At 38.3% G+C, this 21,135-nt stretch overlaps 1 protein-coding gene across 8 annotated transcripts in view; it reads right to left on the reverse strand.

The window, feature by feature from the left end:
- The window catches only part of CCDC85A (coiled-coil domain containing 85A), a 179,693-nt gene that overhangs the window by 10,781 nt on the left and 147,777 nt on the right, over positions 1-21,135 (reverse strand). For 2 of the 8 annotated variants that reach the window (XM_008512698.2, XM_008512699.2), the window contains exon 4: positions 2,275-2,409. The exons of the other annotated variants lie outside the window; for them this stretch is intronic. In XM_008512698.2, coding sequence (XP_008510920.2) covers positions 2,275-2,409 — 135 coding nt within the window. The remainder of the gene's footprint in view (positions 1-2,274; positions 2,410-21,135) is intronic. 8 annotated transcript variants of the gene reach the window in all.

Genomic DNA, 21,135 nt, shown 5'->3' on the forward strand with positions numbered 1-21,135 from the left:
AATAGATTAATAACTGCTCTATTTCACTTGATCCTATGAATCTAATCCCCTGAGAAGGAGCCACTGAAGGTGCATCATGTGTGGATTCACAAAAAGAAGAAAAAACTGCAGTCTGGGACATTTATTATCCAGCATCTACAGGAGAGTTTCTAGGGTGTGCATTTTAGGGATAGGCGGGAGGAGCTGAGCACAGCAACTGTTATAGGTATGGGTTTTATGCAAACCATACTATTTGTACAGAAATTGACAATTCCCATTGATTTTTACAGATATTATTATTTATGCAACTTGGAATATCTTCTCTCTTCCCTTGTTACTGCCATTTCTTCCTAGGTCCTGGAAGGCTATCCTTGCTACCTCACAAGCCAACTGAGGTCATGTTATCGTCCATACTCAGAGTTATGCAATCAAATCAGGTCCTGCCCCTACCTTCACTAGCCATCAGGGAGAGGAAGCCGTGGATTATGACAGTTAGGTGACCTCTCCAGCTTCTGTCCTCCATTGCTACTAATGATTACATTAATAGCTGATGATAACACAGGACAGCCAACTATATTAGCCCCAACCCTCTCTGGGAAAAAATACTTATAAGATTTGTCCTCCTGTACTTGTAATTCAGATCAAATCAGACATAATAATACCCGATACAAATAATAGAAGAGAAACTATTTGAAGTTTAAAGATGGTTAACACCCATTCCCCCAACCCAAGCACCAAATTTTGGACTCCTCTTCCTCTGTGGAGAGCAAGTGTTTCCAAAACGAAGGAGTTATAAAGGAAGCTCTTCTTCCCTGAATAGCTCTGCTCCTCTACTGTTCTCTTTCCCTACTGGCACCACCCATTTGAACTCTCTTGAAAAGGCTTCTGAGGTTACACAGAATTCACGTCACTTCTTGGGACCCACCACGGCACAGCCGTTTTCCCTCTGACCAGTAATCTAACTTGGCAGGCAATCCTCCTTCCCCTCTGCACTACCCTCCTTCCGGTGCTTCCTTTCAAACCCTTTTCTGCCCAGCCCCTCTGTTTCAAATGTTCCTTTCCCAGACCCAGCAAAATGGTAGGCATATCATTGCCAGCATGCTTTTGCTTGGACATGGGGCCTCCAGCTTTCAGGGCATTTTGGTTTAAAAGAATTTCTAAAATCAATGATAAGTTGCTTTCCTAAACCAAGTCCTCTGGGAAACTGAGCACTGTTTAAACTTGAGGAGAGTCCTATTCTACTCTTATCTATTCAGAAAAAAAAAACACTCTTATTAAAGAAGTTTCCTTAAAATAATAATAATAATAATAATAATAAAAGGCTACAATAGGAACTACACAGAGGGGAAAAACATCATTCAGGGATTAAAATTCTACTACAAATTTATTTTGCAAGCCATGGACTAGTAATCACCAGAAAGACCAAGTTTCCTTTTCATGTGGTTTTTGTGAAGTCGCAAAGGTAACCAAATGCCTGGTAAAGTTTTACACCAACAGGTGCTAAACAGTTTTCTACATTAGAACAAAATCAAGCACCACATTCTATCACATCTAATTTATAGTTACTATAAAATAAAAGGTTAGATTTCTATGTGCTTAGTCGAGTCAGAATATTTAGAGAATTATCTATGTTCAATCAATATATACTCTCAGTTGACTAATACATTTTCACTAAAGTATTTTTTTAAAATATGCTACTGAGTGAAATAGCAGTACAACAATGATTTTAAACAGTCCCTTGGAGTTTATTTGAATAAGATTAAGCCCATTTATTTAAACTGTAACTTGGCTGGCTCAGGAGACAGGGAATTTTAAAAAAAGGGAAATCTTAATAAAAGTGGAAATGTGATTCCCAGCTTCAGGGTGGCTTGTTTTCAAGCTCCACATGGTCACATGGTGCACGTACCACCTCTTGGGGCAGCAGGCAATTTGAAAGGGCAAGAAATATTTCTGGGCTGGTCTAGAGACATTTGATGGTGTCTAACAATCCATTTTCAAGGCTTCTATTCTTTTTAAACTCCTTTCTATGAAAGGTGCAGGGTACCTTTGTGCTTCTCCAATGTTTGGGGTTACTCAATTTTCACCCCTCAGGTTCAGGAAAGAAACACCGAAGGTGACTGTTAAGGAGATGAGAGATTCTACTCCCATCTTCCCTCCCCAGATTTAGATACAGAGCAAATTTCTTTCATGTGTACAGACTTGCTCTCTACCCCCCAAGTATAACTTTTCCTCTAGCAATAGAAGTCATCTGGTTATGCACAAGACAAATGCAGCAGCTGACTCATCTTCACTCACCGGGAGAGTGGGCAGGCATCGTCCTATTCCTCGGCACCCTTGCCACCACTGCAAGACCCGTCGGGCTCTGGGCCCCCAGCCTTTCTCCATATTTGAGCTGTTTCTAGTTGGAGGTTGCCTTCTATTCTGGGTGGCCTTATATTTGGAACAATATAGTACAATCACTCAGAAAAATACTGTTTCCCAAGTCTCAAGAAAGCAGATAGAACAAGAAGCTTAGTGAAATGAACCACAATGACCACAATGGCAAGCTATAACATGCACCTCTAACTAGGGAAAAAATTAAAATAAAAACAAACTGAAGTTCTGTATATTAGAGCTAAGATCGATTTTTTAGAGTTTTTGACAAAGATGTAACTAATTCTCAAGCTATCAAAAAGGGGTAGACGGTACTGCCAAAATTCCAGAAAAAACAGAAGCTATTAAAACAACTTTATTTTGTTGGTTTTATTTGTGAGAATTATCAGAAGTCTTCGAAGTATTTAAAACTGTACCTTCAGAACTTAACAAAATTATTTGAAATGCAACTGGAAGCACTATGCCCTTTTGTTAGGAAACACAGGTTGGGTAGATTATATTCAATAACACTCAGAAAAACTTACACTGCATCAAATTCTCAGCAAAATGTCTGCACATTAAAGAGTATATAATGAACTAAGAGGTCACTATTGCATTAAAATAACTATTTTACATGAGACATAGACATAATTATCAAAATTTCTATTAATAGGTTAATTCTCAAATTTCTGTATTGGTTGGAACTAGAGATATCACATAACTGGAATAAAAAGAAAATACAAAAAAATTTTTTCCCTAAATTTGTTTTTTCCATGACCAAACTGTGTAATTCTATTAAAATGATTGGAAGCAAAATAAACTTATTTGAACATAATTTCTTCTCCCTGCCAACTTTCACTAAGACCTTTATCTAACAACGCTATGTCCTAAGGAATAAAAAGAAAATTGTAAATATAGAAAGTTCACAAAATAGCCCAAAAATTCCAGTGTGTAAATGTTTATGTAAATTTTAGGAGATTAAAAAATGAGAAAATTTTCTAGTTCTCATTGATCTGTTTTCCTAGAAGTATGTGCTCTATTGTGAATAGCACAGTCTTATTGTCACTATTCTCTGACTTTGGGAGGCTGAACAATAAAGAAAATGTACCATGGTCTTAAGTGAAGTAAAAAAGAAGAGCAATGATGACTAGCAGTTGGTACCCACAAAACTCTCTTCTGAATCTATGAACTCAGTACCAGTCACCTATCAAATAAATAAGTCACACATATTCCTCACACATAACAGAGAAAATTACGTATTTCCACTTGGACCATAATGATCATTTCATCATAGCAACACTGATTTGATTTTAATAATCATTTCATAAGTCAGTGTCTAATTTATTTTTATAATCAAAAAAAGTATGTCCAATAATTGGTAAAACGACTGATGGCTTAAAATTCACCTCTCACCTCAATCTGGATAGCTCCATTTCTGAGATGATCATTGACAAGTAATGCAAATTTTTTACAAATGAGTTCTATCTTCCAGATTTGGTTCTCTCCATGATTTACATATCTTTCAGATCTTACGTTTTTTGGATTCAACAAGTGAGTAAACCATACAGGAATTCCTACTTTCATTCTTCCTTAATGTGTAGTGAGGTTCGATCCCAATGCCTCTCCACTTTAACAAAGTTTATCATTATCATACCCATGAAATCTAAGATCAAATCCATAACCATTTAGAAGCCTGCTGGAAACAGTAGCTAAATCATTTAGCTAGAATGTAAAGAATGCACAATATTTTCCCATTTTCAGGAAGTAGATAGGACACAAAATAATAGCTATGCCTTTAAGCATCTTGTAAAAGGTTCTTTTTAAACATATTAAATATAGATTGTATAGTGTAAAATCTCATTAGAGGGGACAATAAACGTGAGCCAGATTTTGGAGGAAGAATAAACTACTTGATAATATAACCATTTTAAAAGAAAAGGTGATCTTCTAGAATCAAGATTATTGACTTTCTACTCATGCCAGCAACTTCTTTTTTTAATTCAAGTCATGGAAAAATGTGTTCTGGATCAGCTATCATTTTTGACCTTCAAGTAAACTATATATGAATGGTATTTATACACTAATGAAAGCTTAGCTCTTGGCTAGCTCTACAACTGTCAATCATGCTACTTGATAAAGAGAGCTTCATAAAATATAACAAGCCTTCAGTAACTCAGTGGTTGGAGTTGTTTCTGGCAACTTCGGAACTCAAAATGGGGGAACCCAGATTCTGGCTGTCAACTGGGAGAATAATTCCAAATAACCTTAAGAAAGTCAGCTTCTATTTTCTGAGGAATTCTGTTTTGCTTAGTTTTGTTTTCTGCAGTTTTTCAAAATTCCAAATTTATAAAAAAAGAATGCCTGAATGACCCTACCATTCCAATAGAAATCTGTACTCGTCGGCCATTTTATATAATGGTACAGAGAGTAATTTGCAAATTATTTTAGATATCAGGATGGTCCACCCTCAATGTTAATAGTAATGTTCTGCATCAAGACTGTGTAGGAGATAAATTACAGATTACTTACTATGTGACTATGTGGTAAGTACTCATTATAGAAATCATGAATCCTAATGCTGTTAGCAAATGCCCTAGATCAGGAAACAAAAGCATGCCTTCATATCAAAGAAGATAAAAATATAGTGGTATTTCTATGCCACCTCATATGACATCTGGAAGACCTTCTTCCATAAAAATTGAGCTTTGGGACATTTTCTAGTGTTGTCCTTAAAATAATTGACTTCTCCTTCAAAATTAAGGGGAAAAAATGAAGCCATTCAAATTTTTAAAAGATCATCTAAACAAAAAGAAAATATACTACTCATGGTCTCACTGAGTAAAATTATTATAATTCATAATATGAGTTTTAAGAGAACCGGCAAGATGAAACTATTGTGATTGAGTTGTCTTATTTTGTGGTTATATTTTATTTATTGCTATTTTAGTACAATTATTTTAATTAACACTCTGGAAGTTTCCATTCTTTTGCCTTACAGAAGTATACATTTAAAAAAAAAATCTTCTAAAAGAATAATAGAATATCATGTTGCTATATTTTGTCATGCAAAATATAGCTTCCCATTTAGATATTAGTCAGATGTAATGCATTTGTCACAAACTTTAGAGCCCAGCCCTCTTACCTATTATAGGAAGCCAAATACGGAAGTCTGAAGATTGATCGGCTAAAGTGGTTTCCTGTTAGTTAAAGATGTTTAATTTTTCTAAGTCCTCAGGCTAGGTCAAACCATCATACGGTGCATGATACCTTATTAGAACACATACCTAGTTTAGAAGGGAGGATGAATTCTCTCTTCCCTTATTACAGGGCAAGAGCAGATCCTTTGCTTAATCTCATCAAGATAATAATATTTTGTTCAGTTTGACCAGTCTTCATTCTGACATACTGCAAAGGTAAACTAGTATACAAACAGAAGCTCAGATTAGAAGAGATTTTAAAGTTAACTTTGACAGACGTTTTCCAGAAGATGCCTGTGAATGGGCTTAGAAATGCCAAGAGACCCTCAGCTTTGCTCTAATAGATAATAGTGAGTTGATTACATTCAAAGAAAAGGGCAGTTTTAAATTTAAATTAAGAATCTATTCAATACTGATTTAAAATATCAAATAATTTCTTTTATTTATAGATATTCATTCATTTATTTATTTAACAAATATTTACTAAGCACCCACCTGAGGTAATATCCCATGCTATGCCAGGTAGGTATCTATTCCAACAAAGTTTTTGAAAGAGAAGCAGAGTAAGGCCAAATCATTAACTCTAGGGTCACCTCATCTACGTTCAGATTCTTGATCTGATGCTTAGCAGCCATATGACCTCTCTGTGCCTCAGTTTCCTCACCTATAAAACGTGGGTAATAATGTCCAATGGGACTTTACTCTACGGGTTTGGGTACTTATATGAAAAGAGCTCTTAAAACAGTGCCAGGCTCACATTACATGCTCTATCTATAAGTATTGGCTGTCATTATCATGAATGTTTTTGCTTTGCTTGTCAACCTATTTTATAACTTGTTTGTCAATCTACTTTCACATGTTTATTATTTAAAGCAATACTTCTCAACCCGGGGTGAGTTGGCCCTCCAGGGGGAACACTTGTCAAAAATGTCTGCAGACATTTTTAGCTGTCAAAACTATCCGGTTTCCATTGGCATTTAGCAGGTGGAGGCCAAGGCTGCTGACACTGCACAGGACAGCCCCCACAATGACGAATGATTCTGCCCAAAACATCAACAGTGCTCAAGGTGAGAAACCCTGATTTAAAGAAAGAGATCTATGCTGGAAAACTGAAAAGCAAAATTTCTGGTGACAACTCCGTAGCAGATTTTTCATATGAGGACAAGTTGCCCACATGATTTGGAGCCTGTGATGATTTTCAAGGAAACTCTCTGAGCTTCAGCCCTCAAGTGGTCTGAGTGTAAAGCTATCCATATCTCCACCTTCACAAAGGAAATTACTCTAACAAAAGGAATAGAATTAAAAATACCCAAAACATCCTACTGTAAGAACAACTCAAGCAGAAACAGAATACAAAATGGGCAGGCCCAGTGCAGTGGTCATAAGAACAAAGAGCCCTACGAGCGGGGACAGACAGCAAGTTGCAGCACCCTGAAAATCCAGACACCACTTCCACAGAGGATAAAACTGGCAGAAGATGTTTTGTGGACATGACGAAAGAAAATAAAGCTCCTTTGGCAATACAACAGGTAAAGAGTCTGCACTTAACTTCAAGCAGTCACACTAGGAAAGAATAAAATTGCCAGCAAATAGAAACGAGGGCCCTGACGTACGAAACAACATCCCAGCGAAGATGAGACCATCTTTTGACACGCAGAGGGAAATCAGACAGAAATCTGGACCAGAACAGCGACCATCCTCTCCTTCACATGTGGCTAAGGGCTGTAGTCCATTTAGACGTGGGTCTCCTCAGAAGGTAGGGGACTTCTTGAGGACATCATCTTAGTCACAACAGTTTTCCTACTATATGTTAACACCTATTAAGGCACTAACTGTTGGCCTGGTGCTATTCTCAATAATTTATACTCCATAACGATTTTTTTGGTTTGCGGTCCTAGAAGTCTCCTTCTATTCCATGTACTCATCATTTAGCTCCCTGGGCTGCAAAGAGATCCTGGGGAGGATCAAGATGGTTGGGATGACCCAGGGGTCTTGGGGGGATCAGAGCACAAGTGTGTTAATATTAATAACTGATACAGAAGAACTGGTGCACAAAAGCTGAACATCAGCTCTGTGCTCATTTGACTTTCTCCACTTCAGGCACAACTGTGACCATGACAGTTACCTAAAGTCTGCATCTATAATAATAACCCAAGGATTCAGAAACTTGGGATTTTACAAAGTAGCCTGAAAGGTTTGTAGGAATTGTTGATGACTCACTTTGGAAGATTATATGAGTCATGCTATAAATTAACTGTATTGTAATAGAGTTCCAGCTAAAGACAGTTATCTGATCAAGAGAATAGGCTATCTCCTGTTTGATTTAACTTTCTTCTTTTTGGGTTTGGGTTCCAGTGATACTTTTCTGGATCCCATGCTTTTTTTGTCCCACACCAGTGTGATCCAGGATGTCACTCTCTTGATTCTGGTCCCTTATTCATATTCACATTCTCTCTCAAGTCCTGGAATAGATATCTAAAAAAGTTCTTTCAATCCTGGCTCTCCTGATGAACTAGTCATGATCATGCGAACTTTACTTTCATTGACGGATGGAGGTAATTACTACCCTGACTATCCACCTTAAGGTGAGTTGACTAGACTCTTTCATAGCTCAATTTTAAGCCCTATAACATTTTACAGTTAATATTTCCTATATCCTGGAGTTCACTGATGTCTCTGCACTTGACTTTTATTATCTCTGTAATCACGATGACTGGCACTCTATCTGCACATAGTAGTTGCTCAATAAATACTGACTTACTATATTAATGGATTATCAAAATCTTTGTGAGACTGTGGTTTTCCCTGTGTCTCAAAAATGATTGTGTAAATGCTTTGTGTGCCTATGTACTTTGTAATTAGTAGATATTCAATTATTTGTCAAGTAACTAAAGCACACTTTAATGCTAAAGTGGATCAAAATAAGCAAAGCTGACATTTTTCTGCAATGGTCCATATTTGGCAAAACCACACAATTTAAACACAGACTAAATTCCCTCCATTCTTTCTCTCATTAGCCAGTTACTATTACTTGAGCAAAACAAATTTATGCTGAAAGTTTCGAATCACTTCTATCTATTTCTAGGGCTACAGTGAAGCTCAAGTATATTAAAACAGCAATGAAAAAGAGTCTAGGGATGGTTAGCAGATCAAAAGTAGAAATAGACCTTATTATTGGGACATCTAAAGTATATGCTGATTCCCATCAAAATCATTATGTAATAGCAAACATTAAGTGGTGAAAATAAAAAATTATCAAAAGGGATTTCCCAATTTCATTGAGGCCAATCTATAAGTATCAAAGTGTTTACAGCTAAGGAAACTAGAAGGTAATATTTATGCACTCACTCATTTATTATTGTGCCACATAATGGCTAAGACTAAGGTCTGTGGGGTCACAGTAGAGGTGGTAACAAGTTTCAACTCAGAGAACCTGAAGTTGTAGACAATTGTCATGTTCAGGGAAACAGAAGGAGTCCAGAAGAATGTGAGCCTAGGATGCAAGGCACAGTGTAGCAAGAGCTGAGGTTGACATGAAAGGCAGGAGTCAGATCGAGAACATTCTACACCATATGAAGAATTTGAAATTTATTCTAAGCTGAGGCATGAGCTGTGACGAGACCTCATTTGTGTTTTACAGATCACTGTAATAATAATGTGGAGAATGATTTGGGTGGGACCAGGCTAGCTGGGATGAAGTCCAATTAGGAGATTAACAAAGACATTCAAGTGAAAAATGATTACTCATTGTCTACACTGGACAAAAGCAGAAGCAATGAAAAGGATGATATTAATGGATAAAAGGGCAGGACCCTGTGAGCCTTAATGTTTATTTGAATGAGGCAGTGAGGTTGAAAGAGGAATCCAGGATGGCTCCCAGCTTTTTGGCTGGGTACCAGCTAAATGGGCATGCCATTACCCAGGATAGGAAATACCAGGGGAAGTAATATATCTCACTCCTTCATCAGGTTTTTATAACCAAGATCAAAGAGGTAATTAGCAATATAAAGCCCAAAAGCATCTTTCTTACAGGCGCCCCAACAAAAGGTTTTCTTCTGACATGTAAAAGGAAAGAGTTTGCAAAATATTTAAATTGTAAATGATTTTAACTTCATGCCAAGATGAAAATATCTGATCAAACAGTATAATGTTCTTGGAAGGAAAATAAAATAATTTTGAAATATCTGCAACTCCAGGTGAAACCTGCAGATACCTAAATATAGTTCCTAGAAAAAAATAAGTGAAAGTAATTACAGAGGTTAGCAGGATGCCTTTTTACAAGAATTAGGGAGGGCAAACCCCAGGAAGATAAGAATTAATATCTTGAAAGAGCTAAGACAGAAAACACCCGTATCTCTGTAGCCAGAGTGACAGCAGACAAAGAACAATGAAGGCCTGGTAAAAAAACAGCTGTTAAACAATAGGTAGGAAATGGGGACAATTAGTTTACGTACATTCTGCTTCTAGGTGATGAGTTTATGTACTTGATTCTTATCCTTTATTAACCATACAATTCCCAGTCAGAAACACTGAAATTTCTAGGAAAAAAGGAGAATGATACATCTAAACGGCTTTCCAATCAAAGTTGACATTAAATAGCAAAAGTTATGGCTGAGCGAAGCGTATTTGAATACTTTTAGGTCTTGGGCTTATATCAAAGGGGGCTCGGAGGGGGACGAGAGTAGGACACAGTCAGGGCATGGAACTGACCTGCCAGTATACATGGAAAAGCAAAAAGTCATGCTAATCACATTGCATTTGGCTTGCAGAGCAGAGCCCATTAATGACTGTGTTAAATACCTCAGCACTCCATTCGAGCCCAAGGGAAGATGAGCACAGAGCTAGAGCCCCAAGGACTAAACAGCTATTTAAGATAAACACTGTTGAGTTGACTAAGAAATATTACACCGTGAGGTGGGGTTTGCTGCCCTAGCTTTAGCAAAAGGAACGGTCTTCAGTTTCCTCAAGGAGTCTTCCAGTACACAAAGCTCCCACACGAAATGGGAAGGTCAAGATAAGAGAGGCTGACAGGGAGGCAGAGAGAGTCAGCTTCACCACAAGGGCAGCTACCACTCTAGGCTACATATTAATAATACAAATAAGTGCAGCTGCTTGTTAGACTGCAGATCCACCCATGCCATTGTTGGAAGCCCTACCTTGGCGCATTCACAATGATCTTATGCTTAAAGGTTCACAAAAACAAGAGAGGCCAAAATGAATCTAGGCAGTGTAGCCGCTGCACGCGTGCTAGGAATAAAATCACCTGCAGGGAGAAATAAAATCTCCCATTAGTGACAAGACCATCTGAGCACAAAAGCAAGCATCATGAAAGCGTGAGCTCTATTTTCACAAACGACTCTTACTAGGAAGGAAGAAAATAAGTGATTTAAAAATACGACTATTTGTGCTCTACCTGTTAACATAAATAATTTATGATGGAAAACAAGATTTTTTGATTCAAACTGTTTATGCTCATTTAAGTAAATAATGTTCAAAAAAGTAAGTCCAGGACCCATCAGAGTTAAAAGGAAATAAAGTATAAAACAACTTTGCAAACTTAGTACATGAAGTAAGTTAAAAAATCATCCATAATTTGGGGAGATTCAAAAAGCTAAATGGGCCTCTCCTTACAGTCTGCACTGCATTCCTTTCTCTTCCCTATCTTCAAATCTCAGGGTCCCAGGGCACAGTCCACAAACCTCGTCTCTTGTTCTCTTAACACTCATTCACAAGAAGTTCTAATTCAGTCCCATTGTCATGTAAGCTTCCAAATTTTTATCTCCAGCCCCGATCTCTCCCCTGAGGTCCAGATGTATATATCTAACTCTGTCTGTGACATCTCCTCAGAGATGTCCAACATCTCAAATTCACCATGCCCCTAATAGAACTTGATTCCTCCGCACCTCCTAAGCTGTTCCGCCCACTCTCTCCCTTCTTAGTAAACAGCACCACCAATCATACAGTTGCTTAGGTCAAAATCCATGGAGTCCCTTGATTCGTCCCAGGGCTGCCACACTTAACCACCCTGGGCTGCCACTCGCTGCACAGTCTATGAGAACAGTTCCTCCTGGGGTTGTCAGTGCCCAATCCATGAAGCCACGAGGTCTCTTTCCCTTATACTCCACCATTCAATCTGTCATAGTCTCAGCTCTACTTCAAAATATATTGTGAATCCAAATCCTCCCCACCATCTCCACCCTACCACTTAGTTCAAGCTACTATCATCCCTCTTAGACTACCAACTAGCTCCCTACTGAGTGTCCCTATGTCCCCTATCCCTGCCTCTACCTTCTTTAATCGGGTCTCTACCCAACATTGACAGTGATCTTTTGAAAATGCAAATAGATGATATGGCACCTTTGGCCAATTCCTCCAATGGCTTTTCATCAACTCAGACCCAAATCAAGCACGACCTTAGTCAACAAAGCCCTCTGGGTCTGCTCCCTCTCTGTCTCTGACTTCATCTCCTGTTACTCTCCATCTCACTCACTCTGTTCCAGCCACACTAACCTTCTTGCTTCTGTTTCCTCAAACATGCCTAGCTCATTCCTATCTAAGGCTTCTGTCCTTGTTGTTCTTGCTTCCCACAATGCTCTTTTCCAGCCATATTCCGTTCCTTCCTTCAGGTCCCTTCAGATGTCACTTCTTCAGAGACACCTTTTCTAACCCCATGTAAAATGCCTCTCATTCCAGTCACTCCCCAATTTTATACCTTGCTCTTGTTTTCTTCACAGTGATTATCACTTCCAGATATTACATATTTATTTCTTTAAATAATAATCTATTAAATCTAAGTTGCATGAATTGCTTATTCAAGGCTGTATTCCCATTGTTTAAAACAGTACCTGTACACAAGAGAAACCCAAAAAATATTTGACAGGTAAAATATTGAATGAATGGCCAACACAAGACATCATCCTTCCATGGCCTACAGAAATCCCACTCCATAATTGTTAAGGGTTATTTCCGTTACACTAAGAAAAGCAGTGGAAGCCCACTAATTACTTGCCATTAAACCAATCTCCCTGTACCAATCTAATGATAAATGTCAACATTTCTCCTTCCAAATGGCAAGGTCACTGCTTTTGTCTATCCTATATGAGATTCTGAGGATAAAAGCAAAAATTACTGATGTACAAAGTAGTTCCTCCTCATCCCCCCTAATGACACAGACCAAGTCTGTCTAGTTAAAAATTTTTCTTTTCCCTGAAGTCTCTGGGTGAAGAACTTAAGAAGAAAAAAAGAGCAAAAATTCTGAGAGCATTACCCAAATAAAGGACCTGGCTAAATCTTAACATGCACAGCTAAAATTTTCCAAAAAGTTGACTGAAAAATTCTGAAAAAGTGACACCGTAAAGCTTTAGGAAAAGCAAATTTTAAAAATGAACTGCTTAAAAATTGGAATTCTTGCAATAATATGATCTTGGATAACAATCAGGTTAACCAGTAATAATAAGTTTTCCGTGGCTGGTTAGAGCTATCTTTAAAAAAAAAGAAAGAAAGAAAAAAGTAAAAATGTAAAGATTTTGCTTCCTTAAGAGAGAAATGACGAAGTAACAAATGAGCTCCATAAGCTATTCAAGACCTGACCCTCAGCAAGTCACATGTCCTCAATGCTAAAATAAAGAGGCCCATCAATTAGCTTCATGTGGTGGTTGTGAAGGGTGACTAACAAATCTGATAGTGAGGTACCCTGAGAACATTAAGTGCTGTAGAGAGGCTTGATAAATGCCAGGTTGCCATCAGGCACCATCTAAGCATGCAGACACATTTGGCTCTGTTTAAGCTCTCTGCCACTCCTTGGCTCTTCTGATGTCAATTCCTAGCAACAAAGACAAAAAGACAAGTAAGTGAAGATTCTTCTCACTTTCCTACGGTCTCATCCTGCTCCACAGGAAACATGCTACAGACCAGAACTAGCCTTGCTCTTCTCTGTTCTTTCCAGAGCACCTTCCAGATCCCTAAAGAAGAGACACTGCATGCACAGCCAACTGAAGGCTTTTCCTTTCTTTCCTCCCTTTTCCAAGCACATGTACATAGTAATTAAAACCCACATATTTGACAAAGATCATAGGAAAGAAAAATATTAATATGAAGAACCTGAAAAATACAGAATTCACTTAATTCTTATCAATGATCTTCTGGTTTTTCATTCTTTCATGACAATGCCCTCACTTACGGGAAAAGGGAGATTAACTGGCTTCTGACCTCCTCCTAAACTAGAAATAGTTTTCCTCATTCACTGATAAACATTTAGATTTTCAACTTTAGAATTAAATTTAAAACTAAATTTAGGATTTAGAATTTCACTTATCTATGAAGGACTATATAGCAATTCATGTTCTTTCCAAGCCGCCAGCCATGTGGTATCTACTTTAAAGACAAGCCTGCCCCATCTTATCTTTCCAGCAATCTCTCTAAGACATGCAAGAATAGCCAGGACGCAAAAGTAATATAATCAATCAATCACTAAAGGACAGCTTCAGTCACCATACACATGTGTTTCAGAAAAGTACAAATTTCCTCCCTGCTAGTACCACAACAATTATCCCTCCAAGAGGGGCGGGTCTTGACTTTTCAAGTCAAATGCAAGCATCCTGATCTCCAAAAAATTTTCATCGTAAAGCTAAGTGGTTTGTTAGATAAAAATAGCTTTGCCTCTTGCTCAACTACTCCTCTGGTTCAATCACAGAACATTTCAAATCCCAGATACTGATACTTAGGGCAGGTTTGGGGATGATAAGACAAAGGAACTTAAACCAATAAAAAAATAAATAGGGGCCAGCCTGGGGGAGCAGCAGTTAAGTGCGCACATTCTGCTTCTGTGGCCTGGGGTTCGCTGGTTCAGATCCTGGGTGCGGACATGGCATTGCTTGGTAAGCCATGCTGTGGTAGGCGTACCACATATAAAGTAGAGGAGGATGGGCATGGATGTTAGCTCAGGGCCAGTTTTCCTCAGCAAAAAGAGGAGGATTGGCAGCAGTTAGCTCAGGGTTAATCTTACCCCTCCCCGAAAAAGAAAAATTGAGAGAAGTATTTGTGTATGATTAAATTCTTTATGTACAAACGAAAATTTAAGTAACAATATGAGACCAATTTTTTTAAAAAAAACCATATTAAGTGATAACCCAAGTAATTGACAAACAAATGATTTTAGTGTAGAGCAGAGGTCAGCAAACTACTGCCAGAGTTAAATCCAGCCCCTTTCATCTGTTTTATCAGTAAAGTTTCTAGAACACAGCCACACCTATTCATTTAGATATTCTCTGTGGCTGTTTTCAGCTGTTCTGGTGCTACAATGGCAGACATGAGTAGTTGCAACACACCATTTGGCTCACAAATTTGAAAATGTTCACTATCTATCCCTGTACTAAAAAAGTGCCAATCTCTGGCATAGAGGGTGAAAAGGTACTTACAGATGGGAATAGTCTGTGAAGTGTCTGGAGAAGGAGGCAAACAGCATAAAGAGAAACCATAATTGAACCAGAAGATTAGTGATAAGTAGACAAATACTCTTTCCTGAGTAATTATTTATCTAGGTGCTAGAAATGTCCTTAAGACTGATAAAAGGATGAGATCTTTCCATGCTGATGAAAATCATTACTACAGTGATGAAATCTCTCAGTGAATAGCAAAACAGATGGACTAGAAACTAAACTGGTTTTCTTGGCTAATTCCCAATTCAGACCCTGATGATACCACACCAGAGGTTTGTTTTGGATGATGGTGGCAGTGGTGTTTTTTTCATAACGATCTTGCTTCAAGAGAAACACACTTGCCCCATGACAGGTTTCAGTAAAATGGGAAAAACACTACACTAGTGGTAACAGAAAATCTGGGTACAAACCTTGCTTCTGCCCATTAATGGACATTCTCTCACCTGCAAAACAGAGATAATCTTAGGGACCAGGGTCTGAATGGAAATCAGTATCAAGGTGGACTCAATGTTGGTCCATATCCAGGACCTCAGGTGATGCCAGCTTGCGACTAGCACTTGTGACAAAAACAAACCTCCAGGGAGGAATGGGCAAGTCAGCCACCCCATGCTGTATGCTATCTGCAGCCTGAGGGAGACCCAGCTGCAAGGCTTACAGATTCTTTAAGTCATCCATCCTGCTGTGGCCCAAGCTGTGCTTCTCAGAGAGAAAAAGGTCCATTCAGACTGCAATCCATCATTTACAACAATTGCACACTATCCTTTGCATGATCTAAAATGTCTCTCCTTGGGCCCTAAAGACTTAATATTCTGAACACTTAAGAACAGTAGGATTGGATGCCTTCAGAAAGAATTAACGTAAAAGATACATCTAAAATAAAAAGCATAATCTAATATGGCAACAAAAGATTAAAAATCAATGTGATAACAACATTGAACACTTTCTACTGGTTTAAAGACCAATTAAAGTCCTATTGATTCACAAATCACCATGGCATCATTTATAACCCTGAGAAACCACCTAGAACACAAATATGTCTTATCACATTCTTATGATTGATGCTGAAGAACTTTGCCAATATCAAGATCCTGAGCAAGGTACTTATTTTAAGTGAAGAAATGCTGGAGGGGCAGCTGCCCTTACCTGCTCTCTCACGCCCATCTTAATCTCGTTGTCAAAGCCTCATATAACCGGTTTCCCTAACCAAGAGAATCCTCTTCAACAGAACGAATGTCCATGCGGCCACAGGAGCCACTTTCTTCACAAGTGACTATTTAGAGAGACCAGTGTTAAATCGACCTCTCCAGAGTCCTTTTCAATTGGCAAAGAACCTGAGCTGCCATCACCCACTATCTTACCATTTGCGGAACTTACTGACAAAAGCATGTGAGTTTTGCTGGCACTGCTCCCAAACAAATTTCAAAATGCAAAATTGCTAAAGCCCCCTTTGTCTAAAACTCTTTGTCATCCAAATTCTAACTGTAGCTTCTGTTAACTTTTGGTACTCGTTATATGCTTGGCACTCAAAAGGATAAAGACCCATAATTCCCACACAGCTTATTTGTGATCAAATTTATTAAAGTTATGATTTGTTTCTGAGTGTGCATTTTGTTTTTCTTTTATAATATTTCTGTAGTTATGAATACTAAACCTCCTAACCTACGAAAATATCTTTTTTTAAAATTTTCTGTTTTTGACATGAAGATACACCTGCCTTGGGTGTCAAGAACAGCTGATATATCTTGGCTATTAAAAAGCCTCCCTTCTTAGAGCCAGCTTTTATGTGAGTTCAGGATGGCTCCCATCTGGTCCTGGGTTTATTAGTTATTTGTTATCTGTCAAACATTAGAAATTCTGCCTCGCATGTTGTTCAGTTGCAAATGAGAGGTATTTTAGGCCAAGAAAAGACAGTTACCAAATTCCTTTATTTGCTATACTACATTTGAGTCAGATATGCATTTCTTTTGTGATTCTTACCTTTCAGTATCCAATCTTCCTCCTAATAAAGCTGCTAAGAGCAGTAGCTACATGAATAGAACTACCAAAAGAATTAGTCCAAGGGGTTAAGTGAGCTTAGTTATCTCTGTTGTTATATTTTTCTCATGTTTAAAAAATAATAATTCAGAAGTTGCTTCTACACCACTGACCTATATTATAGACGAGACAAAAATCTCAGAGTATAAAAATCCTGAAAGAGGGCTTGATTGTTCGTGAGCCTTGACTAAGCACTCCTGAAAGCACAAATTTCTGAGGTAAGTCGATTTTTGTGAAGTACTGAGAATGACGACAACTAGTTCTCTCAGAGGAAAGAATTAGACCAGGTAGGCACACTTGCATCAAGAATAATGGAGTATTTTCAAAAGGGAGGAACATTCTTTGAATAGATTGTCCCTTTACTAACTGTTCCTTCCTACCTCCATTTCTGGGCTTAAACTAGAACTCTGCGGTGAGGAGCTACTTTTTCTGTGGGTTTTGGGCCTGGAACAAGGCAGAACCCAAGTAGGAGTGAGGGATTTTCTCAGCCCAGAGAATGTTGAGAACCCTGATCCCAGGAGTCACGGGGAATGGCCAGGACATCACGGTAGCAGCCAGTCAACAGCCAAAGTCAGGACCAGGCTTGGAAGAATAAGTGAAAACCTGTATACTTGAGGAGGGAGCAGCTCCCAAAGGTAGGCTCAAAAGGCCTATGAGAAAAGTGATTCCATCTCTATAACTCCAATCTGGGCTGGTGTGGCCTGAGGCAACAATCCACTATAATTTTCAATAACGCCACATTTACAAATGTGGGTGGGCTGTTTTTCAAAATACTCCACTGCTGATTATGTAGAAACTACTTTGTAGAATTTCTAGAATAAACTCTAAAATAAACCCTAAATCTTCTCCCACTAAGAATTACTTACCTAGCCACTAAAGGCCCTTACATCATAAAATAATTAAGGCAAAGCCTATAATTTATTTCATATGCTTTCTTCATACTCTTCCTCTACACCTGCTTGAATTAGCTGCATATGTTAACATGCTACCAGGGTCACTGGTACGCAATTTGAAAGATACTATGTAAAAGCTCTTTGTAAACTATAAAAGTGACACTGATCATAGTCTTGCAACATACCTCCTACAATTCCTCTTTCATTCTCTACGTCGACATCAAAATCTAAAGAAAGGCCCCGTCCACTTCCTCCTGGCTGTTATTTCAGATGCTTTAGTCTACAGAATGAATCCAATAAATCAGATATCCTTTGAAAAAATATGGTCTTCCTCTAGACACTCTTCTTTCTGTGTATCACAAGCACAGGGGACTTCGATTTATATGCAGATCCTCTTTCTAGTCTCCTCTGTCTAGTTTCACTGCAAAAAACTCACGTATGATAGCTCATGTTTCTGTCGTCTCCTTTTCACAGTAATTAATTTCGGCTTATCTCAGAATTGAATTCCTGAAGAGTATGCTACATTTTAAAATAAGGACCATACATTGTTTAGGTATGAATTAGAGGTAAGTAAAAGTTAATTTTCTAATATTTCCTATATTGGTATTCTCTTTCATCCTAATTTAAATTCTCCCTGTGAAATGTCATATCTCCATTCTATGAAATCCTTTGAAATATTTTTGAATATGATCTTTTAAAAAATGCTTACATGAGTTTATGTGCTTGGGAGAGACTATCCTAAGTTCAGGTGATCTTTAACTACCATTTGTACCAACTTTTAAAAGATAGTTTCTTCTCAAATAATATTACCTAATAAATAACACTGTATTTCCTAAAAGCATTAAGACTGTTCATAGTTTTGGGCTCTCTTTGAAATGCTGTGTTCACAAACTGGATGTAAAGTACAGGTCAATGATGTCTGTAGGATACCACAGAGACCATGGCAGAGCAGAGTGCTGAGCTCACTGGGCGATGAGTGATCCTCCATCCATACTTCCTAGGGGCTCCTCTTTACCACTGGAGAGAACCAGCTCACTCTTCACCGCATTTCTCTACCTGTTCTTGAATAAAGACCCATTCATTCCAGGGTATGGTAACTTTGCATGGGTATAAGACATGGACACAGCTTTTATTTACCCTTGGGCTCAGAATGTTCAGGGCCAGAAGAAACGACACTTACCAAAGAAGAAACAGAGACCTTTGCACCTGACCAGAGAGAAATCCATAAGCATTTATTACCCTCATCTTGTTTATTTTTAAATATGTATATTGTTAGGAAAAACTAGTGTCTTTATGTTCATTACAAATGATTTTATCTCAACAAAAATAACCATTAAGGGAATTTCACATTGTCTCTTAAAATACTCATAAGCTAACTCTGCTCAGACTAGGATGTAAGCCCCACTATACACATATTTGATGTAATATGAGCCTCAAAGACATAAACCCTTGACTGTATGTTACTTAAATTTAACAGCTATCAGATGAAATTTTACTAACTGTAGACCCAATGAGGTAGAATCATCCACAATGACATAAATATGCACCTGTAAATAAAAGACCCAGTATGGCGTAAAGTTGTATTTTGAGGGAATTTTATATCAAAATAATAAGGGGCACACCTATTTTGTGTATACATCACACATAAATACAAACTTTCTCAGGCTAGAGAGTCTGGATTTGCAGAACTGTGTAGAACCTTCCATACCACCCAGGACAACCCTCTTTTTCAGTCAAGGCATATAAGGCTTACAGAGGTTAGAGGATCATCCTGGTCTGACAGCTAATTAGGGAAACTCCTAGTTCCTGTAATTCCTATTCTGTTTGTTCTAGTATATTCACAGTGACTTCTTTAATTACTTGATTACTAACAGAGTCCAAAGTCACTGCTGACTATGTCTCAGTTTTCTAAAAATGATGCAGTTATGTTCTGCTTATTTTTCACACAATGATAGCTTTTTAAATATAATTTAGGAAAGTCTCAAATCAAAAGTTTATTTACCTAAACTGTCTTGTCAAAGAATACAATTATTTGCCTATATTACACTTATATTTAGACAATATAGACATTGCCTCTATTACGTTTATAGTTGCCTACTTTACATTTACAGGATACAGGTAACTACCAACTATTAAGAAGCACTAACTTTAATTTTTAATGTGTTAAAAGCATGATCACTTTGCTTAGGCTACAGCAAAGAAAGAAACTGAGTACAAGACTTTTAAATGAAAAAAAAAAAAAACCCTAAACCCCACTGTAGGAAAGGTGTGAACCAGAGAGAGGAAGACAGCGTGGTTTAGAGTCTTTGACATCAGTCAGAGAGGGAGTGACCTCCAGCAGGAGATGGAGATCAACCTGAGACTGTGCTCAAATAGGAGTCGTCACATCTTTTTTTTTTTTTTTGAGGAAGATTAGCCCTGAGCTAACTACTGCCAGTCCTCCTCTTTTTGCTGAGGAAGCCTGGCATTGAGCTAACATCCGTGCTCATCTTCCTCTACTTTATATGTGGGATGCCTACCACAGCATGGTGTGCCAAGTGGTGCCATGTCCACACCTGGGATCTGAACCAGCGAACCCCAGGCCGCAGAGAAGCGGAACATGTGAACTTAACCGCTGCACCACCAGGCCGACCCCAGGAATCGTGTCACATCTTTACAAGCTTGAATTAAGCCAAGTTTTCATAATTTACTATTGTGGGTTTTTTTCGAGTAAGATTAGCCCCAAGCTAACATCCACTGCCTATCTTCCCCTTTTTGCTAAGAAAGATTAGCGCTGAGCTAACATCCATGCCCATCTTCCTCTATTTTATATGTGAGATGCTTGCCACAGCATGGCTTGATAAGTGGTGCAGAGGTCTGCACCCAGGATCTGAACTGGCTAACCACGGCTGCCGAAGTGGAGAGCATAAACTTAACCGCTGCCCCATGGGGCCAGCCCTTTAATTTACTGGGTTTTTTTTTTTGCTATCCATATTCCAATAGTATTTACATTTAATTAATTTAATTTCCAAATCAAACACCACACAGTATTTTCCATCACTTTCCATGAGCCTGTTTCCTTACCCTATTAGAAAAGGGAGGGCCAGCCTGGTGGCACAGCAGTTAAGTTCGCACGTTCTGCTTCTCGGCAGCCCGGGGCTCGCCGGTTCGGATCCTGGGTGCAGACATGGCACCGCTTGGTAAAAACCATGCTGTGGTTGGCATCCCACGTATAAAGTAGAGGAAGATGGGCAGGGATGTTAG

Source organism: Equus przewalskii, chromosome 14 (genome assembly GCF_037783145.1).
Source record: "Equus przewalskii isolate Varuska chromosome 14, EquPr2, whole genome shotgun sequence".
Taxonomy (NCBI): domain Eukaryota; kingdom Metazoa; phylum Chordata; class Mammalia; order Perissodactyla; family Equidae; genus Equus; species Equus przewalskii.